Below are 23089 nucleotides of genomic sequence, written 5' to 3'. Positions count from 1 at the left end.
ATGTATTGAATAGTTTTGTGAGGTTTGGGGTCAGGCTATCGGCGGATTTTTTATAGAAGCTTGCCTTATATCCGTCTGGGCCTGGGGCTTTGATCTTTGGTAGGTCTCTTATGGCCTTTTGGACCTCTTCTTCCCTAATTTGCTCCTCTAGATCTGCCCATTCCATTTCTGTTAACTGTGGAATGGGGAGTCTCGTTAGATATTCTACTTGTGCAACTTCCGAGGGATTATCTGATGCATACAATTTCTGGTAGAATTCCATAAAAAATTCTCCCATATCTTCATTTGTTGACTTTTTCTGTCCCTGGCTATTTTGGAATTTAATGATGGTTTGTGTCTCCTTTTTTTCCTTTAGTTGTCTGGCCAGGTGTCTATTGGCATTGCTAGCTTTCAAATAGTGCCACTGTTTCAAATAAATAAGTGCTTTCTCTGACTTCTTTGTCCTAAATGTCTCTAGTTGTCCTTGAATATGTCTCAGAGCCTTTCTTAGTTTATTGTTTGGGGCCTTTACCATTTCCTTGTGTATATCTCTTAATTTGTCTTCTAATTTTCTTTCCCCATCTTTAGTACCACCCCCTCAGTACCACCTTAAATGCATCCCATAGTATGCATTTCCTGGGGTACCTCCTTTAATTCATTTTCTCTGAAGAACGGCTCTATCTGTTCTTTGATCAATTCACTCTCTGCCGAGTCATATAGTAGGTTTGAGGGGAATTTCCACTTCCATAGTCCCCCCTTGGTGTTTCCCAATGTCATACATATCCACAGTGAAGCGTGGTCAGATAGGGATAGTGAACCTAGGTCTATCTCCCTTACTTTCCCCAATAGCCCTGTAGCTGCACAGAAGTAGTCTATCCGTGACATTGTGGAGTGTACCTGTGAGTAATGGGTGAATCCCTACTCCTGCCCTTTGATTACCCTCTAGATGTCATGTAAGGCCAATGTTGTCATCTTACTTTGTAATGCTTTCGAGGGGGCTTGGCTTCCCTGTGCTGCATTTCCGCTCCTCTCCTGAGCTGTGACCCACACTAAGTTGAGGTCTCCCGCTAGTATGATGTCTCCCTGTGCAAAGGTTTCTAGATTGGAAAGAACTCTCCTTACAAAACCATCCTGCCCCGTGTTTGTGCTGTATATTGATGCCAGCGTTATCATTTGTCCCCCCATGAATGCATTTAGGAATACGTATCTTCCCTCTTTTCCCGCTACCATGTTCTTGACCTGTGCTCCCAAACTGTTGTGTAGTGCGGTCAACACCCCTGCCTTCTTTTCCCTGGCAGTAGCCTGATATATTTGAGTGTATACCCTTATTTTATATTTCCATGTGTCTTGCTTTCTTATATGTGTTTCTTGGTACATGAGTATATCGAGTTTTTCTCGCTGATGGTGGTCTATTTTATTTCCTTTTGACTGGATTATTGAGCCCTCTCACATTGTAAATTAGTATTTTAAGGTCCTTCATCAGGGTTTCATTCGTCCCCCGCCCTCTTCGCCTTTCTAAGGTTTATGTTGTCTCCACCACTGGCACCCTCCCTTCCCTCCCCTTCCTCGGTCCCCCAAATTGTTAACATTAACTCCCAACTTGAAATCCTCCCCATCCCTTTCCCCGAGGAGGGACCAGGTTCCTATGACCGCTCAAATGGAGTGTCCGTCACGCCTGACCCTCATACCTTTCCAGAGAGATCATTGTGAGTATTACTAAACCCCACTAGCGATTCCATGGTGCACCCCTTCTTCCCTTTTCCCCTGGGTCGCTAATTATGTTACAACTTATTGTCTTTCCCCACCTTCATGTGTATTTTCTATGTCCACCTCTCCTCCTATTCATGTAGCCTTTTGTTCTGCTAGCTCTTGTTTCAAGTGTCCTCTCAACTCACTTTGTTGCATTTATGTTCCAGTTTTACCATTCTTTGACACTGTTGTCCATTCCCAAGGTTTTCTGTGAGTTACCTCGCTTTTTAGTCGATCCTCCATTATTTCTCCTTCTTCTCTTTAGTTATTTAGGATCTGTTCCCCTTCTTTACACATAGTCATCCTGTGGGTTCTCCCCTCCCATGTGAACAGTAAACCAAAGGGAAACGTCCATTTATATCTTGTCTGCTTTGAGCTTTGTAATCTCACCACTGGCCCCATCTGTCTCCTTTTTAGGAGCGTGCTCTGTGCTAAGTCTTGGTAAAGGTGTGCCTTATTTCCATGTATTCGCACCTGCCCCACTTCCCTTGCTTTCTTTAGGATCTGTTCCTTCTGACCGTACAAGGTTATTGCTGCCAGGACATCTCTTGTACTGGATCCTGGTTCTCCCGTTCTTCTTGCTCCTGCTCGGTGTATCCTATCCATTTGGACCGGATCCTCTTTGTCTTTTCCCAGTATTTCCGAAAAGAGTTGTGAGGCCATGCTTTTTAAGTCTTTGTCCTCCATTTCTGACAGATTTTTTATCTGACTGTTAGATTGCCTTGTGCGGTTTTCCGAATGTTCATTTTGGATTTCCAGATTACTTTTAGGTGTGCTAGGTGGACCAACATTTCGTCATTATTTTGTGTATCTTCTTCTATGCTTTGTACTGTTTTCTCCAGTGAGTCCTTCCTTGCTTCTAGCTTGGCCACATCTATTTTGAGATCTTGTAGTGAATGTGTCAATTCCTCTTTGATGCCTTAAATTGTGTTTCGAAGGAGGACATAATCTGAGTTTATAATTCTTTGAACCACCCCTGCAGATCATCTATACTTGCCATCATGCCTTATTCTCTTGTGTTTGGCGTAGGTTTGGAGGCTCTGTTGGGACGTTAATGCCGCTTTCACCCTTGTTTTGGACATCTGAGAACTGAGCCGGGTTCTTGCAAAGAGCCCCTCTTGTTTCTAGTGTGTTTTTCTGTTGCTCTTGTGGATCGGGAGGATGCTACAAATTCATTTAACAATGCTGGCCATCTCTGGTTGTTTTCTGGTGCCTGGGGGAGGGGGTTTTCCTTGGTATTGTGGTCTCTTTCCCCCATCTCTCTTATTTAACTTGGTTCTCTAGAGCCTCCCCTCTCTAGTTTTAACCACCTTCTACTCCATGCTTCCTATTTGGTCCATGAGGGGGGGCGGTGGTATGAATGGGGGGGATCCCCCTGCGCCGTGGTTTTTTCTTTGTTTTTCACCCTCCTGAAGTTCCTTTTTCCCAATATTTTTCTGCCTCACCTGTATGGACCTAATCCTCAAGTTGGTCTAACTTGTCTTGAAGGGGTATAATCTCCCCCCACCTTATCTGCTTATTGTAAAGGGCCTTCTTCTCCTTGATCCTCCTCCCCCTGATTTAGATCCTGAGATAATCAGGGCTCCAGTCTCTTATCCCTACTGTTCTTATGGCCAAGCTCCTCCTCCTCTCCTCCGCACACCGAAAGCATTCTCTCGCTGTGCACTCACCGGTGCTTTGATCTCTTCAGCCTCGGGCGAGGGGTGAAGGGGGAACGGCCCCTCTGTTACTCTTTTCTGGGGAGTCTGCTTCCCGGAGCGGGAATCGTCCTTTTGACTTGACGGCCTGGCCCCAAGTGCGATGGGCTCTTCCACTCCTGCGAGGCCACCACGCAATGCTGCTTGCCACCGGCGCCATCCCAGTTATTTCCTGCTCCTTCGCATCTGCTCTTGTAAGGCTTGCTTCCTCACTGAGCAAGCCTTTGCCGTGCCTCTGGTACAGCATCGCTTCGGTCCTCCTACTTTCTTGTTCCCGGCTGACGTGCTGCGTATTGGCGTGTTCTCCTTGTCGGGGGAATATGTTTATTTAGTACTCTGCCGCGCATTTCTTGGTTACTAGGAAAGGTGCTTCCTCCTTTCCCTACTGTCCGTATGAAGGAGTTGTTTGTTATTTCATGCCATGTTGCAAATCTGTATTTCTTTTGTTGCGGCACGGAGGGGTGAGACGCTCACACATGTCCTCTCCGGCCGCCATCTTGGAATCAAAGGTATTTATTTTGAACCAATATAAGATGTGCAGATTGTTCAATATAATGCTCTGTGTGCAGATGTATACTGGTGGACATCCCTCTCTCGTCCTCCCCCCTTCCCTAGCCCAGGCATCTCTAACCCCAGTGGTAACAAGTGATAGGTAACCCCTACTATCTAACCACTGCCTACTTTGAGGGCCTAAAGGCCATGGCCTTCTCTGTCAGCCTCCCTACGGGTTCTTCTGATGGGTTCAGTAGCGGGTCGAAAAAAGGACTTGGACAGTTGAACTTCTTTTAATTCAAGAATAAAGAAAAAAGACCTATTCCGCCCTATCGCTGTAGGGTATTTCACTGCCTGACTATCTAAATTTAAGGTCCTCGTCTGTCATCAGGAAGTCGATAAATGAAAAATGTCCTCAATCCAAAACTACAGCCACCTATCCCTACCGCTAATAACCAATAGCTAAACTGGGCCAAAAGAATGTCTCTGTTCGAATGGCCTCCCCTTTGCCTGTTTGTCTTGTGGCTTCTGCTCAGGGTTTCTTCATTGGATCCCACTCTTCTAAATGTAAAAGTCTCTTTATGATCTCTTTAGATAAGACCAGCGTGTCTGATTTATGAGTTCTTGTAACTCTTTCCACCTGTTAATATACTGTGTCCTTGTGAGAAATCAAAGGGTGTCTCACCCGCTAGTCCTCAGGGATCATCCAGGTGGCCAGAATATAGCCATCGTTTTTGGATCCAGTTCCTATGGGTGGACCAGTGCGGGAGGATCCACCTGGGTGAGGGGTCTTCAGGGAGTGGGGATGAGGCAGCCAATGGTGAGACGCAGTATTCCTCCCTTTCCTCTACCCATGATCCCTCCTATTTAATGGGATTCGCTGATGATCCAACTCCCACCCCAACCCCCTCCCCTTTCCACACAGACACAGGGCTGAGGAAGAGGGTGAATGAGAGTAAAAATGATAACTTGTATACATTGCATTGGACATGTCCCGCTAATTGGGTCAAGCAAAGTCAGGCACTTGACTCTAAGCACATACATCTGATACCAATTAGCTCTCCCCACACGGATAAAAGGTGAGACCTAGAGACACACTCTGAGCAAGGTGGAAAACAAGTAAGAGCAGAACTTCCGGGGCTAAGGCGAACCTACTGGAGCAGAGCAACGGACCGAGGGATGAGAGCAACGGATGGAGAAACCCAGGAATTCCCTCTAGGAGGTTGTTGCCTCCAAAAGGCCACAAAAGACACGTGGAGAAGGCTGAATCCCAAACAAGATGGCTGCATTGTGTTTCAAGGATGCCAGCGAACCTCCAGGGTGAACGACCGAGTTGGGGAGGCGAGGACAAGCCTCTGGTACTAACCTTGACTCTAAACTGAATGAAATAAGAAATGCACAGAGCCAGTGAATTGGCAAGCGATGTGAGAGACTGGTGTGTGCTAAAGAAAGATTGAAGTGGCAACATTATATCACACGATTGAAGGCTGCATGCGTGTGAATGAGATGCGAAGAAAGGCAGACCTGCGAATGAACTTTGAAGTAACGATAGCTGGCAGGTCAGTGTTACTGAGTAACAGAGTGGTCCGGTGAAAAGGAGGTAGCCCATTCGAAAGTCTCGGTAAAAGGTAAAAAGGTGGTAGTGATAAAGTGAATGAACTGTAAAAACAAGGTGATTGATATTGACCCCGAGACAAGGGGAAAGAGGAAAAGGTGAACTTTGAACTTTGGTGCATAATACAGTGAACTACCCAGACCAGGAAACACTGGGGCAAATAACACAGGAGTGTAAATTGAAAACTGGAAAGTCGCAGTGGTCCTGTGGAAGTCTGTAGAGAAAGCTACGCACATTCGAAAGTCTTTGACATCAGGAAATGGTCTGAGCCCCAATAAAAGAGACTGAAGGTGTAAATGTTTAGGGGAAGGGAAACCCTAAACAAGGTGAATTAAGCTTGGGAAAGGGAACCCCTGCAAGTGTTTTGTTTTTGCTTTGTAAAGAGGTCTGTGCTTGACAGAGGGGGACCAACGTGAACTGTTTTTGTGAACTGCATTCTGGAACTTGGAAAGCAAGACTTTAACGTGGAGGGCCAGGCGGGCCTCGATCCGCATCTTGAACTGCTTCGTGTTAAGAGCCTTAGGCAGAGTGTGTCATCTTGTCTATAGGGACTGCCTTATTCCGTGCTGTCCAACATGGGGAAGAGAGCTGACTCAGCCACATTTATTCTTTACGTTTGAACACTGACTTTCCTTTGCATATATATTCCCCTTTTCATGTTTTTTATACAACATATATGCCAGGCATTAGGTTTTGTTAGTATAGGCCATTTTGATTTGACAAAGCCTGACTAGGACTGTTTTATTAATTATTTGATGGTTGAGACTACTCCCATCTGAGCTGTAGGAGACAAAGTAGGAGTTTTTCCATCCCCATTGAAACTTCAAAAGAGGTTTTACAAATGATATCCTTTGAGTCAGTGTCATACTTGTGATACCATGTCTCCCTTACACGATCCTCATCATTATTGTCTTTGACACCAGTTACTCCAGCCCACCAGCGTATCGATGGCTGTACTTCTCGGAGTGTTGAGGGTTCTGCGACCCTGCTTGGCTCCACCTCTCACAAAACGCTCTGATGCAAGGAGGCTTCCCCTGCATACCGTTCTCTCTGCTCTCTCTGTGCCTTCTCGTCTCAATTTCATATCAACCTTTTGTTAAAGAGGTATTTTCTTCTCCTTTCCATGGCTTGCTTGTGTCAACATTGTCTACAGCCAAACAGAAGGAAGGCAGTGTTTTTAGCATAAGGTAGTCCCATGCATGCAGATAAAGTGTTTTTCAAATGGAGTTCCCCTTGGGAATGGGAGTCCTTGTCCCCTAAGGGGGAGCCCCTGAGGTCCCACTTGCTCAGACCCGTGGGGAGGGTCTTGCAGAGCGGGCTCATCTCCCCAGCCTCACAGGGGGTGGCTCCCCCTGGGGGAAAAGGGACGAATACTCTCGATTTGTCACAGTTCCATATCCAACTACTCCCCTGATCAGCTTGTAAAGATTTGCCAATATTGTGCCTCTGAATGCACCCAGCTCCTTTCACTCCTCTCACTCACTTTATCCTTTCCCTGATGTTCCTACTCTTCACATTATTCTACTCTTGCTCTACTTTCTCCCACTCTGCTTCTCCTTCTTTATCGCCACCCACTTTTCTCGTCTGCCCCTCTGATATTCACACCCTCTGCTCTCATCCCTTCCCCTCTCTCCACCTTCTCCAATGTCTTTTCTACATTCCTTTCTGCACTCCTTTCTCACACCTCTCCCCTCTCCCGTCTCCCCACTCTCTTCTCTTCTTTCTCTTCTCTCCTCTTTCTTCTCTCCCCTCGCTCTTCTCTTCCCTCTTCCCCTCACCCTGCTCTTAACCTTTTTTTCACTCAACCAAGCAAACACTAAATCACTCACAGCCTCACTCCTACAATCTGGTACCACCCTCACTCAACACCAACATCTCACATGTAATTGTTTTCCACAATCTCTTCATTATTCTGCTTCATTGTCCTTCCTCTGCCTGGTCTCTGTGTCCACCTCCTCTCCTCCTGACCACACCCGAGCCCCGCCCACTCTGCTCTTCATGTGCCAGACCATTATATCCCTCCTTTCCTGTTCCTATACTCTACCCACCCTTTAAGGATCTGGGTCCCCACCTGACAGAGCAGGTGAGACTACTGCTGCTCTTTTTCCTGGACTGGCTTTCACGTAGAAAGTCTTGATAAGCCCTTTTTTGCCCCCTCCCCTTCTTTTGCGAGGCATCTAAATTCTGGTTTTGTGTCTAGATTCTGTTGTGCTTGGCCTGCTTGCTGTTCTTCCACTTCTGTGGTAAATGTTTTTGCATCAGCGCAGTTAGCTGGTACTATGCAATCGTTTGGAAGACCACTGGTCTCTCGGTTCTGGCAGTGGCAAAGCATATTAGTCTTTGTAGTTCTTTGAGACAAACTACTGCAGAGAGGTTTGGCGATATTGACAGTGGCACCATATTCTTTCAACACAGTACATGCAGGGGGAGCAGAGACTGGGCCCTCCCAACTCCCTCACACCACCTATCTGGTAGGACTGGCTCTGGAAAGGACCCTGGTAGGCCTCTAGCCCCAAGCTGGAAGGGGGTCCCTCTTCCTCCTCATGGGGTCAATCACCTGAACCTGTCACACACTAACAGATATATAATGCCATCTTATTTAATTATTGCACTATCACTGCACTGATTGCCCAAACTGTTTTTTAATCGAGATAAACAGCTGACGCATGTTTCAACCTTGGTGTTTCCCAGGCTGATTTGGTATCACATGACCACCAATGTAAAACTAAAATGATTACATAAGGTATAAGTATATACAACAAAAGATTCCCATTTCAAAACAGTTCCATAAATTCATAGAGATACCAGTTCACACCATAATTGATGTATAACACCATATCGGCAATATACCAAGATATAAACACTTTTGTCAAGAACAGGGTATATAGTTCAATTGAAAATCGCAGTGAGTTGTAAGAATTGACAATTTGCCACCAACAAATAACAAGATTGAAGATAAAAAAGACCATGTTTAAAATAAAGTTGCATAGGCACAATGTATACCAACACACAAAGATAAGACAAAGGAGACACAAAAGAAACAATTATTGTTTTTACATAAATTACAAATCTTTATCAAATCCAGTTATTAATGTTAAATTGCGACCTGGGCCGTTGCCACACCCTTAGTGCCCATGCATCTGCATGCTGGGTGTGTAAGTGAACATTCCACCACGTTCTGGTGCATGCAGGGCTTTACTGACCCAACCGTGTTAACCTAGTAACTGCTGGGAACTAATTTAAGAGTTCTCTATAATTTCTTAACGTGTGAATTGGGGGATTAATTATTCTCCCCTTGAAATTACCCACGTCTATGCCTCTCCTGGAGGTCGCAAGGGTACGTCACCCTTAAATTTGAGTTAGAATTTCAATAGCATGAGGCTTCGATTTGACTGGAGCCTGATATTAAAAAGACTTGGACCAAGGTGCCATAGGTGTCCCCTGGTCCATTGTGCACAATTTGACAATGATAAGAAAGAATGGCGAGTATAATGACAAAATATAAAAAATATATGTACCTTGAACCATAAATAGCTCTGCACGTTTGGTAATTACGGCGCTATATTTCTGAAAAGGAAGGAATGGGACACACGCATATATAAACCTGTATACACTAATTAAATGGGTTGTCCCCAAACGCCACCAATGGGTGCCAAACAAGTGCCTTAGACCGTGATTAGCTCCACACATTTAATAATTGTGGCGCTATATTTCTGTAAGAAAGGGAAATTAAACATATATAAAAGAGCCCATGTACGCTAAATGGATGAGTTGCCCCCAACCGCCACCAATATATGCCAAATGAATGATGGTAAAGTAGGTACCTGTTGTATGAGTGATTCTGCCGTCAATACGGTTTAGAGGCACTGTACGTAAAAAGGTAGAAAGGGGAAGATCCTGATCATGCTCTAAGTTGACTTAATCAGTGCAGTGTGAAAGTGCCATAATTCACATTCAATTGTCTTCAGGATCCCAATTGGGCACAGGGACCCAACTGGGGCTATCACCAGCAGCAGATTGCACTGCAAGTATTGTACTTTCTGATTGATGTATATTGTAATTGGTTATTTATCATGCGCTTAATACCCAGAGGTTTCTAAGCGCGTACAAAGGGAACGAGTTGTCTAGCTTCCAAGGGGAGTACATTGCCCCTGAGCTATCCTCTGAGTTATATTATAGACAGGTGCAGTTGGTTCAACATCTGAGTGTCCCTCCCTTGTGATACCATTTTATGAAGATGTACCTTGCACTGTCACAATTGTGAAATGTGACATTTAGTTTAAAACAAAACACATCTATAAACATGTTGTTCTCTACAAGATAAAAAAGTATTCTTTCTGAAATATCTCATCCGTCTAGTTAATATTTTTTTTTCTATTCTACCGTAGTATAGTCGTGTAGTGCTAGGGTTAGTCTGAGTGTGCTCTACTCCATAATTCTGCATCACACACCGTTACATGATGATAATGTCAGTGAATAAAAACACTAAAAAGTGTTGTACATTTCAGTCCATTGTACATTTTGACAAGGAGGGAATGAAGATTACATTGCACTGGGAGAGTCCATAACATAGCAGCAACATAGTAATCTATCTCTTACCAGAACTGGGCACCACAGTAATAGTGCAGGTCGCAATTTACATAGTTACAGTGTGAATAGCTAAGATAATTGCTGGTTTTCGGTTTCACGTCCATCAATATAGTGTATTTCCACATGGGTGTATGTGTGGGGATCCGCGATAACTCATGTCTGTGAGATTTTAGCGGGGGATCAGTATAGGTCCAATCTGATTTAATAAAATTGTGGGTCATGCAGCTGTAGATACAAGTACATTTGCGTAATTTGGTGGATTAACATGCACTTTTAGAGGACAAAGAAGGTGACGGTAACATCAGAGATACGCTTTCCTTGTTTGGCAGAGTGCAAATAATCATAGCAAGACTGAGGGTGTCATATGAACCATTTGCAAATGTTTTTTCACTACACGTAGATACCCAATTTCACAAGGGATACTCTTATATTGTACCGTTGGGTGACAAGGATCCTAGCAGGTCTAGAAGCATAGCATAGCATAGCATAGCATAAGAAAATGCAGGCATGTCATTAAGTGAAGAGTAGAAGGCATCACATACACAGGTAATGTATTATCAAGAAATATCAAATAATTCTAGGGTGGAATACTGAATTGTGGGATGGATGTGTGGGTTGGCTATATGATCAGCAAGTTCTGAATGTATGTGTGTAAACACCCTCTCCTGCAACTATAACCCCCAATCCAAAGAATAGCAAGGCACTTGCAAATGTTAGCAAAATCAAAGTTTTGTTATGAATATATGTTTTTGTGATTGATCGAGCTTGGTGTGAATTTAGATAAAAGTAATTATTTTGCTTTTAATTATATCTTTAATTTAGCCTGGCAGTAAGATGGTGGTTTCTGCAAAAGCTGCTGTACCCACAGTCAGTGACCAAGCCGCAGCAATGCAACTTAGTCAGTGCACCAAAAACCTTGCTACCAGCTTAGCAGAGCTGAGAACTGCAACTCAGAAGGTAAGTTGTCCCACAAGATCTCTGAATGTCTGGAATTGGACTTTTTGAGGAGGTGAGCTAGAGGTTGCTCCAATGTCAGAAATGTGGCTGTCATATTGTGCAAGTTGCAACTCAAAATAGAATTTCCTAGTGCTTGTGATGGGGGTTGGGTCATGATCTTGTCAGAGGGGAACGGGGACCACTCTCAGAAGTGGGGTGAGGGAGATGGGGTCCCAGTCCCTACCCCCCTCACTGTGCTTTGTAATGATTGCTGGTACCACTGTCCTTTTCACAATGCCGCCCAGGCTCTCTCTGGTTAGAGTGTTTTTTTTTTTTTTTTAGAACCTCAACTGCCAAAAAGCACCTGTGTGTGACCCAGAAAACTCTGACTTCAACCAGGGAAATGGAGTAGAAAACTGCAATGGATTGGGTTGTTTTCTGCCAAATTGATGAGACACCAGACACCTGTCCTACCAACCTCAGACTGATTCCAAGGGGTTGATGGGGTAACAGAAAACAGACGAAGAGAAAGCACAAGGCACTATGGGGCTTGGGATCTCTCTACATCCAGCTTTCTCTCCCCCAAATACTTCCCTTCAAGAGTTCTCCGGTCGTCTAGCTCTAACTCTCGGCAGATCAGGCGTTTCTCCAAGCAGAAAGTGGGAGGTAGATCCCTTTCCTCTGCAGACTTCTCTCTCTGGAATTGGCTACCTGCCCCCATCATACTTGAGCCGGATCTTCTTAAGTTCCGGAAGCTGCTCAAGACCTTCCTTTTCTCCTCTTTCTTCCCACTCCCTTGCTAATTACCCATCTGCAGCTGTGACTGGTGTTTGGTCCCTTCTGAGTCAAACAGGGGCCACGCCTTCACTTGACCAGTCTCCCTCCCAGCATCCCTTCCCCTCGGTCACCCTTCCCCTGACTAGCCTTAATCTGTTCCACCTTGTCCATTGCACTTGTTTTCCATTCCTATCCCCTTGTTACCCAGGCACTTGCCCTCATGGCCCCTTATAGTGCTTGCCCATCCCCTCTGGGCCTCCTAATCCTGCACTTCTACCGCTACCTCACCCCCCCTGCACTTTTTAAACTTTGTTCTTTGCACTTGCACGTTAGGATTGCCGCAAGACCACTATAATCGTCCCTTTGTTATTGCTGTACCTTGTTACCATTGTTTCTTTTTCCTATATTTCCCACCCCAATTTTTGTCTTGTGGTGCCTGGAAACACTTGTGTATAAGCACCATACAAATGCCCAATAAATAAATAAATAAGAAATTGCAAGGTAGATGGGAGACACAGAAAATCTCCCCCAACCCCAATTGGAAAGGATACTCACCAGCGCATGGAGAAACACACAAGGAAAACAAGCAGCCTGAGCACATGCCTGCCACTCTACAAATGGAGATTGAATAGGGGGCTGGCTAAAGTCTTTCTTAAAGCCTTTCAGGAGACGGCTCATCCCCCAGATGGATAGTTTAACAAGTGATTGGCCAAGTGGAGCAAATGTGGCAAGGTAGCCCAAGGATCTGCAACCTTTGGCTTTTCAGATGTTTTGGATTACATCTCCCCTCAGCCAGCATAGTCCATGGTGGTGGGAACATGGGAATCGTAGTCAAAAACACCTAAAGATCCTCAGGTTACAACCCGGGAGGTAGAACAGTGGGAGCTGGGAAGAATGTTGGAAGGTTGGCTTATAACAGCCCAACCAGTGTGGATGAGATTAAAAGGTGATCAGGTGGAGTGGTGGCAGATCAAGAGACCAGGTAAAGGGTGGATGGTAAAGTGGAGTGCTGAGCAGGCTTTGTTAGTGCATTGAGAGAGTGCAGTGTAAGGTACTGTGTGTGAGAGACACTGGTACTGGTGGAGTATAGTGTAGTACACTGAGGGTGTGAAAGAGAGAAAGAAAGAGAGTCGAAAAAGTGTAGGTGTTATAGAAAGAGGGTGGAGACTGGCCACCAGTGGGTTCACGGATGAGCTCTTCTTCCGTGTGAGCTCTGACTCTGAGTTCCATGAAGTGCATTTGAGCCCCCACTTCTGGGCCCACCCCACAGATGAAAAATGAACCAGTGATGTGGGAAGGTGCCCCCCACACGTCTAAAAAAATAGAAGAAAAACAGAGCTTTAATCCTGGAGAAATCGTCGTCTGACTATATCAGCACCAGGAGCAACGGCTGGTCGAAAGCAAAACCACCGCTGGCTCACCGTCGACTCGGAAGAAACACTCCTCAGCTCTGCGGTGTTGTGCGGGAGTCTCTCTGAAGGACACCCGGAGACCCAGCTTCACGGCCCGTTCGGCATTGCCGGGTCGTGACTCCAGCTGCACATAGAAGGAGAAATTGTGGCGTGGAATCCTGGAAGCCAACATGACGAGCCCCGTGGCGGCCCTTAGCCCAGCCCCACATCCCCATGACTGAACGGCCTGCCTGGAGGATCCTCCGGCTCGGGTCGCACGCAACCACTGTGCCCCCGTGAATTGGCAGACACCTGCCACCGGCCTGATTGCTCCACGGAGCTTAGTGGCATTGAGAAGGCATCCAGTGCGCTCGGCCGACCCCCGGCCGCCTCTATGGCTCAGCCTGTTCCATGCTGCGCACCCCCCGGGGATTCTGGTGCGGCGCGTGAAGAGATTGCTACGGGAGGACCCTGTCGGAAAGAATCAGCCACATCGTCCTTGCTGTTGGCCTGATACGACCGGAGCAAGGACACAGTGAGTCATCGCTACTTGCCCTCATTGGTTTGCTAAACTCCCCGAATTCACCCGGGCACATCTAGCCAACAGACAACACTGCATCCCCCCACTCAGTCCAGCGACAAAAAGGGTCATTTTTATTTTGGAAGCAGAAGTGCACTTTTAGTGGTGCTCCCTCTCACAGTGTACTCTAACCATCACACCGGGAACTGTGCACCAAATGTACACGTAAGGTGGCAACACACAAGACTATCGCCTTAACGGGAAGACTATCTACAGCAGATAGGGGAGTGCACAACTGAAACCTCACCCATCTTGAATGCCTGGTGCGCACACACACGCCCGCTCCCCAGGGTCAGAGGAGTGACAATCAGCGTTTGGAAGCAAGCAACTTCACCCCCCACAAAATAACGTCGCTACAACAGCACCTTCCAGGAAGTTGGTGCCGCTGCACCCTTACAGTTGGGATAAAATATACTCTCCATAGAACGCCTGGGAATCACCACAGATCACGCCCTGAGAAACGGTAAGGGAGGAGATAGGAGAGCCTCCCTCAGTGCTATATGGTGCTGCCTACCTCTCCAGCTGGGCTACCATAAGAGGGCAATCCAATTGAAGCACTACAGCTTCTTAGCCCCAGAGGTCATCTAATGAAATTGGGGGGTGCACACCCCTGACCCCTAGCAATCCTCTGAAGACATCCCAAATCACTCACCTGGAGCCAAGATACCTTGGATTGAGAGTACCACATAACGTGCAGCATGGAGATCCTCTCTGAATTTGAAAATCATAACAGATAGAGGGAGCAAACTACGGAAGAAAGGCAGCTCATCTGGTGACTCAGAGACACCTGACATTCCTCGCACTCTTTACAGTGTTGCCCAGTGACATCACAGGAGCACCAGAAGGGGGTGCATATCCCCCCCGCCATTGTCCCATCCTTACATGTGCCTCGGTGGAACCGACTAAGGGAAGGCTGCACCCTGGATACGTGACAGAGTTGCCCTTACACAAGAGGTAGAAGGAAAGGCCTCCAATTTGGCCCAACACACAGGCACCAACCAGTGCACCAGATTAAGGGCCGTCCCCCACACCTCCAGCACGAGTCCCGTCCCCACGACTCCCTGCTGCAAACCAGCCACATCCAGAGGGAAAGCACGAATTAAAGGATCTGATCCAATGACTCCCACACATAAGGCGTCGCGAGAGCCCCTCTCCTGTACTGAGGTGGATCTCTGTCACTCCTCAGCAGAATAAGAACAAGAGGTGAGAGACTACGGTAGAGGGGACCACGAACGCATCCCCATGCTATCTGTGACGTGGAAGCTGCTCAGAGTTCATCGAGGAGGCTGATACATTGTCAACCGGACCTAAGTCCACACAGACACTCAGAACACCTAACTACTCCTGAAAGCCCTCTGGGACCATCTGGATCAACCACTGACACGGTAACGGGACGTGTGCCTCACCCGGTACAACAAACATTACATGGACGCTAAATCAAAATTAGCCAAGTACGCCTACACATCATCATCACATGCTGCTGCCGACACGAATACAGGGATCATGGATACCGTTGGGACAGAAGCAGCGGCAACAAAAGGGGACATTGCGGCTCTCTTGAATGAGATAAAGACCATGGGAGCTAACATTGGCGGCAAAATAGACAAGATAACGCAGCAAATGAACAAGATTGAGGAGAGGCTAGATGGTCTTGAAAACAATCAGGCTTCCATGGACACCTTGAAACCCAGATGGATCTACGAATAAGGGAGATAGAGCAAAGGGAGGAGGAATTTTGATTGAAGATGGACGATCTGGAAAATCGAGAGAGGAGAAATAACCTTTGTTTTTTTGGTATCCCAGAGCATGAGGGAGAAACAGAGGGGGACCTTAGGAAAACAATCTGTGATATCATCAAAATACTGTTAAGGGACAAAGAGATTGATGAGCCCAAAACAGAGCGGATACATAGAGCTGGAGGACCTGCGGGCAGTCCAAGATCCGTCCTTGCCAGGTTTCACAGATATCAGGATAAAACCAGGATTCTGGAGAAAGCCAGGACTGGAGGCTCACCTGCCCTTGGCGGAACGCAAATCACTACCTTCCAGGACCTATCATCGCTGACTTTGGCCCTAAGGCGAATGTGTGGCCCCCTTACGAAGTGGCTCAAGGAACGAGGGACTCGATATAGGTGGGGCTATCCCTTCTCTCTCTCCTTTGAATATGAAGGTAGGAAGATAAGATTGAAATCTGAAAGGGAGATACGCGAATGCAGAACTTTTGGAAACGCACCCAGAAGATGGAGAACAAGAGGAAACAGGACAGAATGGGAGAAATTGGGAACTCCAGGGCCCACGGAGGAAGAGAGTTAGGGATCGAGGAAATACAGACGAGGCAATGTCACACCTGAAGGAGATAAATGATGACGGCAATCGGATAAATGGAACTGAGTATACTGATCAGTAATATACAAGACCGGATGGCTTGAGGAGCCATGAGTGGTTAAAACCCTCATCGGGCTCGGATTTGGGGAAACCATTGCATCTCTGAATGCTTCTCCCTAAAGGGAGACCAAGAGACTTACTGACAATAGGTGGCGATGTTGCACGAGATGCCATGTATCCTTCCAAAGAGTTTTTATTTGGGGGGCAGGGAAGGGGGGGAGAGAGGGGGCTCAAATGTTATTGAGAATGTTTTTCGAAAACGGGCCATCAGGTAACAGCTCCCACTGGTGGTCTGACGTTGGGAAAATCTTTTTTTGCTGATCCCGACCGGACGCCATCAACCAGGGATGAGGGAAGCAAAGGGTGGGGAGAGGGGAGAGGAAGGGTGAAGGGGGGTGGATCGGGAACAGAATCCTCACTTAGACTTGCAGGGACGCACGCATGGTCAACCGACACTTCGAGACGGTGTCACTTATGGCTGAAGGGTCTTCTAAAATACATAAGCATAAATGGCGGTTGATACAGACCGACGGGTAGGAGATCTCCTCAGGGTAGGTACACTGAACTTCAAAGACCTTAACTCCCCGACGAAGAGATCTTCAGTACATCGGGAATTTTGTAGGGGAAAACTAGTTATCCTCTTTCTTCAAGAAATTAAATATGCTAAGGGAGAGGAACGGAAACTCCTGGGGACACGGACAGGGATAGAATTCTGGGGATCCGGCCCATTGAGAAGGGGAGGAGTTGGGATATTCATTAGAAAGGGGCTAGGATTCATGATCTCCAAGACATGCGGGGATGTGGAAGGGCGACCCCTGCTTGTTGCAGGCACTGTAGGAAAGGTAACCCTCACGCTCGCAACCATATACGCCCCCAATGCGGGTCAAGCCAAATTTCTAGCAAAAACAGTTCCCAAAATTGTATTAAAGGCTACTGGACACCACATACTCGGGGGAGACTTCAATCTGTGGGTGGACCCCAACCTGGATAGGAAAGCGGGAAAAACTGAAACGAGGGATCCTACTGAAGGGGGGCGCAAAGAGGTTGCAAATATGTTCGATATATATGGGCTTAGGGATATATGACGACAACTCCACCCCGGAGATCTGGGCTGCACCTTCTACTTAGCCCCACATAACACCTTTACCAGGATTGATTACATATACTTGACGGAGGAAATGCATAATGCAACAATAAGGTCGGATATCGTCCCCATCACCTGGTCCGATCACGACACGGTCACGGCTGACATTGACTGGGACAGGAGGCCGCTGGTGGTGTAATGAAACACTCTGGAAGGACCCCATTTTCAAAGCGGAGATGGAAACTGAGATCACTGAATATATTAAGAGCAACAACACTGGGGAGGTCTCCAAACTAATAGTGTGGGAAGCGGGGAAAGCGACCTGGCGGGGGGTTCTGATGAGAGAGGGGGCGAGCAAGAAAAGGGAAAGAAACTTAATTGAAAATAAACTCAGAGCTGAGATCTCTTGCCTAGACGGGGAAGCGAGGAGGGACGAAATGGAAGGCTAGAAAAGGTCCTAGAGGCAAAGAAAAAGAGGGAGGAACTTCGCTGCCTTGAACACGGACTGATAGCCCATAAATTACAACTTCTAAGACAGAAGTTTTATGCCAAAGGTGACAAGGCCGACTCCCTGTTGGCTGCCAGGCTACGCTCCCAAAGGGTGAAGCGAAGAGTATTGGAAATAGAGAACCAAGATACCACCTATACTACCATTAACGCAGGCATCCCAGAGGCCTTTGCCAAGTATTATGAGACCCTTTATGGATCAGAGGCCCAACCTGGAGAGTCTGATACTGATCAATACCTGTCCTCTGTAGATATTCCACGGATAACATACGATGGAAGCCGCGCCCTAGAATGTCCGATAACGGAAGATGAGATTAAGAATGTGGTTAAGAGGCTGTCCTTAGGCAAATCCCCCGGGAAGAAGGTTACACTGCCGGATTTTATAAAGCCTTTCTCTCTTCCCTCCTCCCACTTATGGTAGAAGTCTTTAACGGAATCTTAGAGACGGGAAGGGCTCTGGACTCCTTTGTACGGGCCGTTGTTTCAGTGATCCCCAAGGAAGGCCGAAACCCAAAACAATGTGGATCATATCGCCCCATATCCCTATTAAACATTGATGCAAAAATATACACCAGAATCTTAGCATATTGAGACTCGAGACGTATATGCGGCGTCTAATACACACTGACCAGGTCGGCTTTAGGAAGATCCTGCACTTGATTAATGCATCTCGAACCATGAGGAATGAACAAGCTCTTCTCTCAGCCGACGCCGTAAAGCCCTTCGACAGGGTGGAATGGGTCTTTCTGCAGGCTGTCCTCCGCAAAGTGGGAATAGGCCCGAAATTCAGGGGAGGGATCCAAGCAGTGTATACATCTCCCATGGCCTCAGTTTTTGTCAATGGTGACTACTCCTGCTGGTTCAAGCTAGGTAGAGGAACACGACAGGGATGCCCCTCTCTGGAATTCTCTTCGCACTCTCGGTAGAACCCTTGCCCAGAAACTGAGAGACGACCCCCAGGTTGAAGGACTCAGACTGGGAGCCACAGAATATAAAGTAGCCTTGTATGCAGATGACCTACTCTTGCACATTTTGGAACCCTATGTTCTCCATCCCCAGAGCAATCCAGCTGATTAAAGAGTACGGGACCCTCTCTGGGTTTAAAATCCATGAGGCCAAATCAATCTTATTTCCCCTATATGAGCCCACCCAAGCAGAAGTAGATAGACTCTCCCCTCTGGGCCTTATCCTGGAAAGGGACAAGTTTAAATATCTAGGTATACAGATCACAAGAGACATCACCAAACTCTACAAGGCTAATTACCCACCCCTCCTCAAAAAGTTTTACGCTGACTTAGCCAAATGGAAGAAACTTACGATATCATGGATGGGGAGACTTAATGCGATCCAAATGGTGTGCCTCCCTCGCTTCCTCTATCCCTTTCAGATGCTCCCAATACAGATGCCGAATACCTTCTTTGATGAGGCCAAAAGGGCCGTTCTGAAGTTTCTCTGGGAGGGTAAGAAAGCACCTAAGGATAAGGGAGGAATGGGACTACCAGACCTGAGGAAGTATTATGAAGCTGCCCAGCTCCGAATTTTGATCCCTCACTTGCGAAATTACAAAGATCCTCAATGGGTCACCATGGACAATCACTACCTGTCCCCGGCAACGGTCTCTGAGTGGTTATGGGTCCCGAGGAACAAATTAGTAAGGAGAATAAGAGATCACCTGATATTGGGAATCATCTGGGAGATATGGAGAAAGAGAAAGGATATACAGGGAATACCTTCATGGCCATCCCCCTTGAGTCATCTATGGGCCCCAGGTATTCGAGAGAATATTCTTAACCTAGATAGATTTCAATCCTGGTTTGAGGCGCGTCTGGAGAGGGCGGGTCAGCTTTGGAAGGACGGGACATTTATATCGATTGTAGAACTGGGTGAGAACCACGGGCTGGGCTCCCTGCCTGTTTTCCACTTCCTGCAGATTAAGGGAGCTCTGTCAAGGGCTAAATGGAAAGATATGGTGGATAGAGAACTCACACCCTTTGAGAAGCTGCTGAACTCTAGAACAGAAATGAAAGGTTTGATATCGGACATGTATAGAGAATTGGTTGAAGCAGGAAGGGGGTCCACGTTGCACTTGAAGGATAGGTGGGAGAGGGATCTCAGGGAGGAGATTGATCCGAATATGTGGGGAAGGATGTGTAGAGCTGCACCCTGAGTCTCTATAGCTAGTCAATACAAACTCCACGGGATCAAATGACTACACAGATGGCAATATGACCCTCTCAGACTCTCTAAAAGGTATGAATCACAAAGCCCACAGTGTTGGTGTAAGTGTGGTGGAATAGCTGACTATTGGCACATGTGGTGGGCTTGTCCCAAAATCAAGGTTTACTGGAATGAAGTCCTAGGATGGATCAAAGACTTGACGGAATCCTGAGGGCTGCAGACCCCTTATTAGTTCTCTTTGGATTCAAAGAAGGCGAGGATGAAAGGAAGAGAATTAAGGGTCTAGCGACCCACCTTTTCCTAGCGGCCCGTGCCGCTTTAGTCATCAAATGGACGTCCGAGCAAACCCCAAGCAAGGCCGAGTGGGTGAATATAGCATCAAATATATGTGTCATGGAGAAAATCACAGCGACCCTGCATGGAAAATCAACTCAATGTGACACGTTATGGGAAGATTTCGTTTGTAAATACATGCCAGGAACTAATCGTAAACTGTGACATCAAATCAAAAAGTTGTACCCCCCCCCCCTGAGGAGAACACTCTAATCTGTATTCCTGAAAAAGACATACAATATGACCCAGAGGACTTCAAGCCCAAACAACCTGTACTAGTGCATCTAGTGGATGTGTTATAATGTGCTCCTAACAAGACTCTATTTTCTATATATCGATTACGTATGTGAATATATATAGAATGAGGGGGGGAATGTGTTCCGGGGAGAGCGTGGGAGGGAGGAAAATTCTTTTTGAATAAAGTTCATGCTTTGGTATCAGGGTGGGAAATTGCTTAACATGTGTATGATCCGGCAGATCCTTTTTTTCGATTGCTGTTTTGTAATGCCCTTTTCATGTTTTTCAAAAGTTTCAATAATTCAAATAAAAAAAAAAAAAAGAAAGAGGGTGGAAGTGATAAAGAGTATGTTTGGTAGGAGGCTATAGAGCGAGTGCAAGGGGGTAGTGGTGAGTGAAGAGTGAAGTAGGAGGTAGCTGGGTGAGAACAGCGGTGAGAGTGTGATAAGATCAAAACATCAAAGCTCAGATTGTGTGTAGAGATTGGAGAGGGGAGCAGAGGAGAAGAGTGGGGAGCATAGAGAGAGTGGAAAAGAGACTGGGAGAGGAGCTAAGGCAGAAAGAGGGGAGTGGAGCTAGAGACAGAAGGGGGTGTAGAAGATATAGGGGGAGAAATAGAAGTTGGAAGAGAGAAAAAAAATATGCATGTGATGGGGAGAGACCAGCGGAGAAACCCAGGCGAAATCAGTCTGCTGGCAAAAGATACAGGATCACTTAGAAGTTCCCTGAGGGAGATAAATAATAAATAATAATAATTTAGCATTTATATAGCGCTATGAACCCTCAGGTATCTGAGCGCTGCTTATTATTACCCACAATGTGTGGTGCGGGATTTGAACCTGCGTCAGCAGGCTCTGCACATTTGTCAAAGCGAGTGCTCTACTCGCTGTGCTATCGGACCAGCAAGATGGATAGAAAAGGCCACAGCCTTTAGGTTCCCCTCCCAGATAAGAACACACCTAGACAGTAGGGGTTTACAATGCTTTAGAATATGTTGGGAACATTCTGGGGGCTAGGGACTCCTGGGCTATCATGGAGGGAGCCCACAGGGAGGTTGAGAGAGCCATTGCTACTCCTTAGTTTCAAACATTACAGCTCCCCCCTCCCACTTCCTCCCTTTACAATGAAACTTGCAGTACTATATGGTTTCCCTGCTAACTTGTATCTCCTTAGTGTTTCTCTATACAGGTGCTCCATCCCAAATACATGACCATTGGGCACTCCTTTAATAGGTGTGAGGGGTCAGAAATGTAAGATGGACAAGTAGATAGTTTTCTCACAAGTAGCCATTTTGTTAATAAGGGTAAGACAAACACCTATCATTCCCTAATCTAACAAGAATTGCCCTACATGTAAAATGAGGCTAAAGGAAAATGATCTACAATCTAAACGTATCTGTCCCTCACACTCATACATACAACAAACTCATACAGGATTCATATGGCGGTTTAAACTCCCTAAAATAACAGTTATATTCAAACAGAAACGTTATAAACATAAATACATGACCCAGGGTTGAATCCCTTTCGCCAGGATCAAATCAGGATATTAAAATACTAGAGTCTTTCACTTGGTAATTTGATCATCTTATTTCAAAATAGGATGTCTCGCTCTTCAAGACAATTATTAAACTTCCCTCTAACTTCTGTTTGACAAACCAAAAAGACTTTGGGACTCATTCCGAGTCGGGCAGTCGGGTAAAAAAGTGCCGGTATCCGTGGTATACCGCCACTTTACCGGACCTCCCGACTACGGGTTTGCCAGTGGGGCACCTGGGCTTACCTCCAGCTAAAAGGTGGGGGTAACCCAGGGGCCCCGACTAGCAATAACAGCTCTCATTGCCGGTGGTGGTAATGACGGCATATCCCCTCATGGAGTCCAATGTACTCCATGAATAGGGATTTACACCGCACCAACAGCAATCATAATCCGAGTGCCGGAAACAGTAACAGCCTTTGCTGGTTTCCTGGTGGCTCTACCACCAGGATACCAGCAAGGTTCTAATGAGGCCCTTTGTCTTCGCACACCAAGTCTGTATTCAATGTAATTATTCTCTTCTTGGAGGAACAACCACTTTTCCTCAAATCACATTTCTTCTTCATAAGCAACACAGTTTTGTCAGGATGGTTTTACAACTGTTCATCATAACGCATTAGTAGACTTGCCACTTTCTTTTCACCACAACCTTCTACAAGACTGCAGCACTTCACCTTGTCTTCTTCCTGGTCCACTCGCCAGGACTATCCTCTATGTGTCTATTTGCTGGTGTACTCGCCTGCCAGGATAAAACTACTACTACTATGACTACTACTAGTACTCTGTGGTGAGGTTTGCTTCAAACTTTCCACACTTAAATCCTCAATGGGGAAAGTAAATCAAAAACTGCTTCTTGGATAGGTATTTTAACTTTCAACAACAAGGGGTTTATAACTTCTTCCACAAGGATACAATACACATTGACAATGCCTCAGACTCTGATTCGTTTGCCACAGGCAATGCAAATTACATTTCTCTCCCTTTCATGATTTCTATAAGGAGGGTTTTTATCCTGTAATGTTTT

General features: G+C 46.3%; 1 protein-coding gene across 11 annotated transcripts in view; it reads left to right on the top strand.

The window, feature by feature from the left end:
- Positions 1-23089, top strand: part of TLN2 (talin 2) — a 7472684-nt gene that overhangs the window by 2037103 nt on the left and 5412492 nt on the right. For all 11 annotated transcript variants that reach the window (XM_069624483.1, XM_069624482.1, XM_069624486.1 and 8 more), the window contains one exon: positions 10945-11079. In XM_069624483.1, coding sequence (XP_069480584.1) covers positions 10945-11079 — 135 coding nt within the window. The remainder of the gene's footprint in view (positions 1-10944; positions 11080-23089) is intronic.

The sequence above is a fragment of the Ambystoma mexicanum genome, chromosome 11, assembly GCF_040938575.1.
Source record: "Ambystoma mexicanum isolate Mex_15411 chromosome 11, UKY_AmexF1_1, whole genome shotgun sequence".
Lineage (NCBI taxonomy): Eukaryota > Metazoa > Chordata > Amphibia > Caudata > Ambystomatidae > Ambystoma > Ambystoma mexicanum.
Note: the sequence above shows the minus strand (reverse complement) of the source record. Positions and strands in the feature narration are given on the sequence as shown.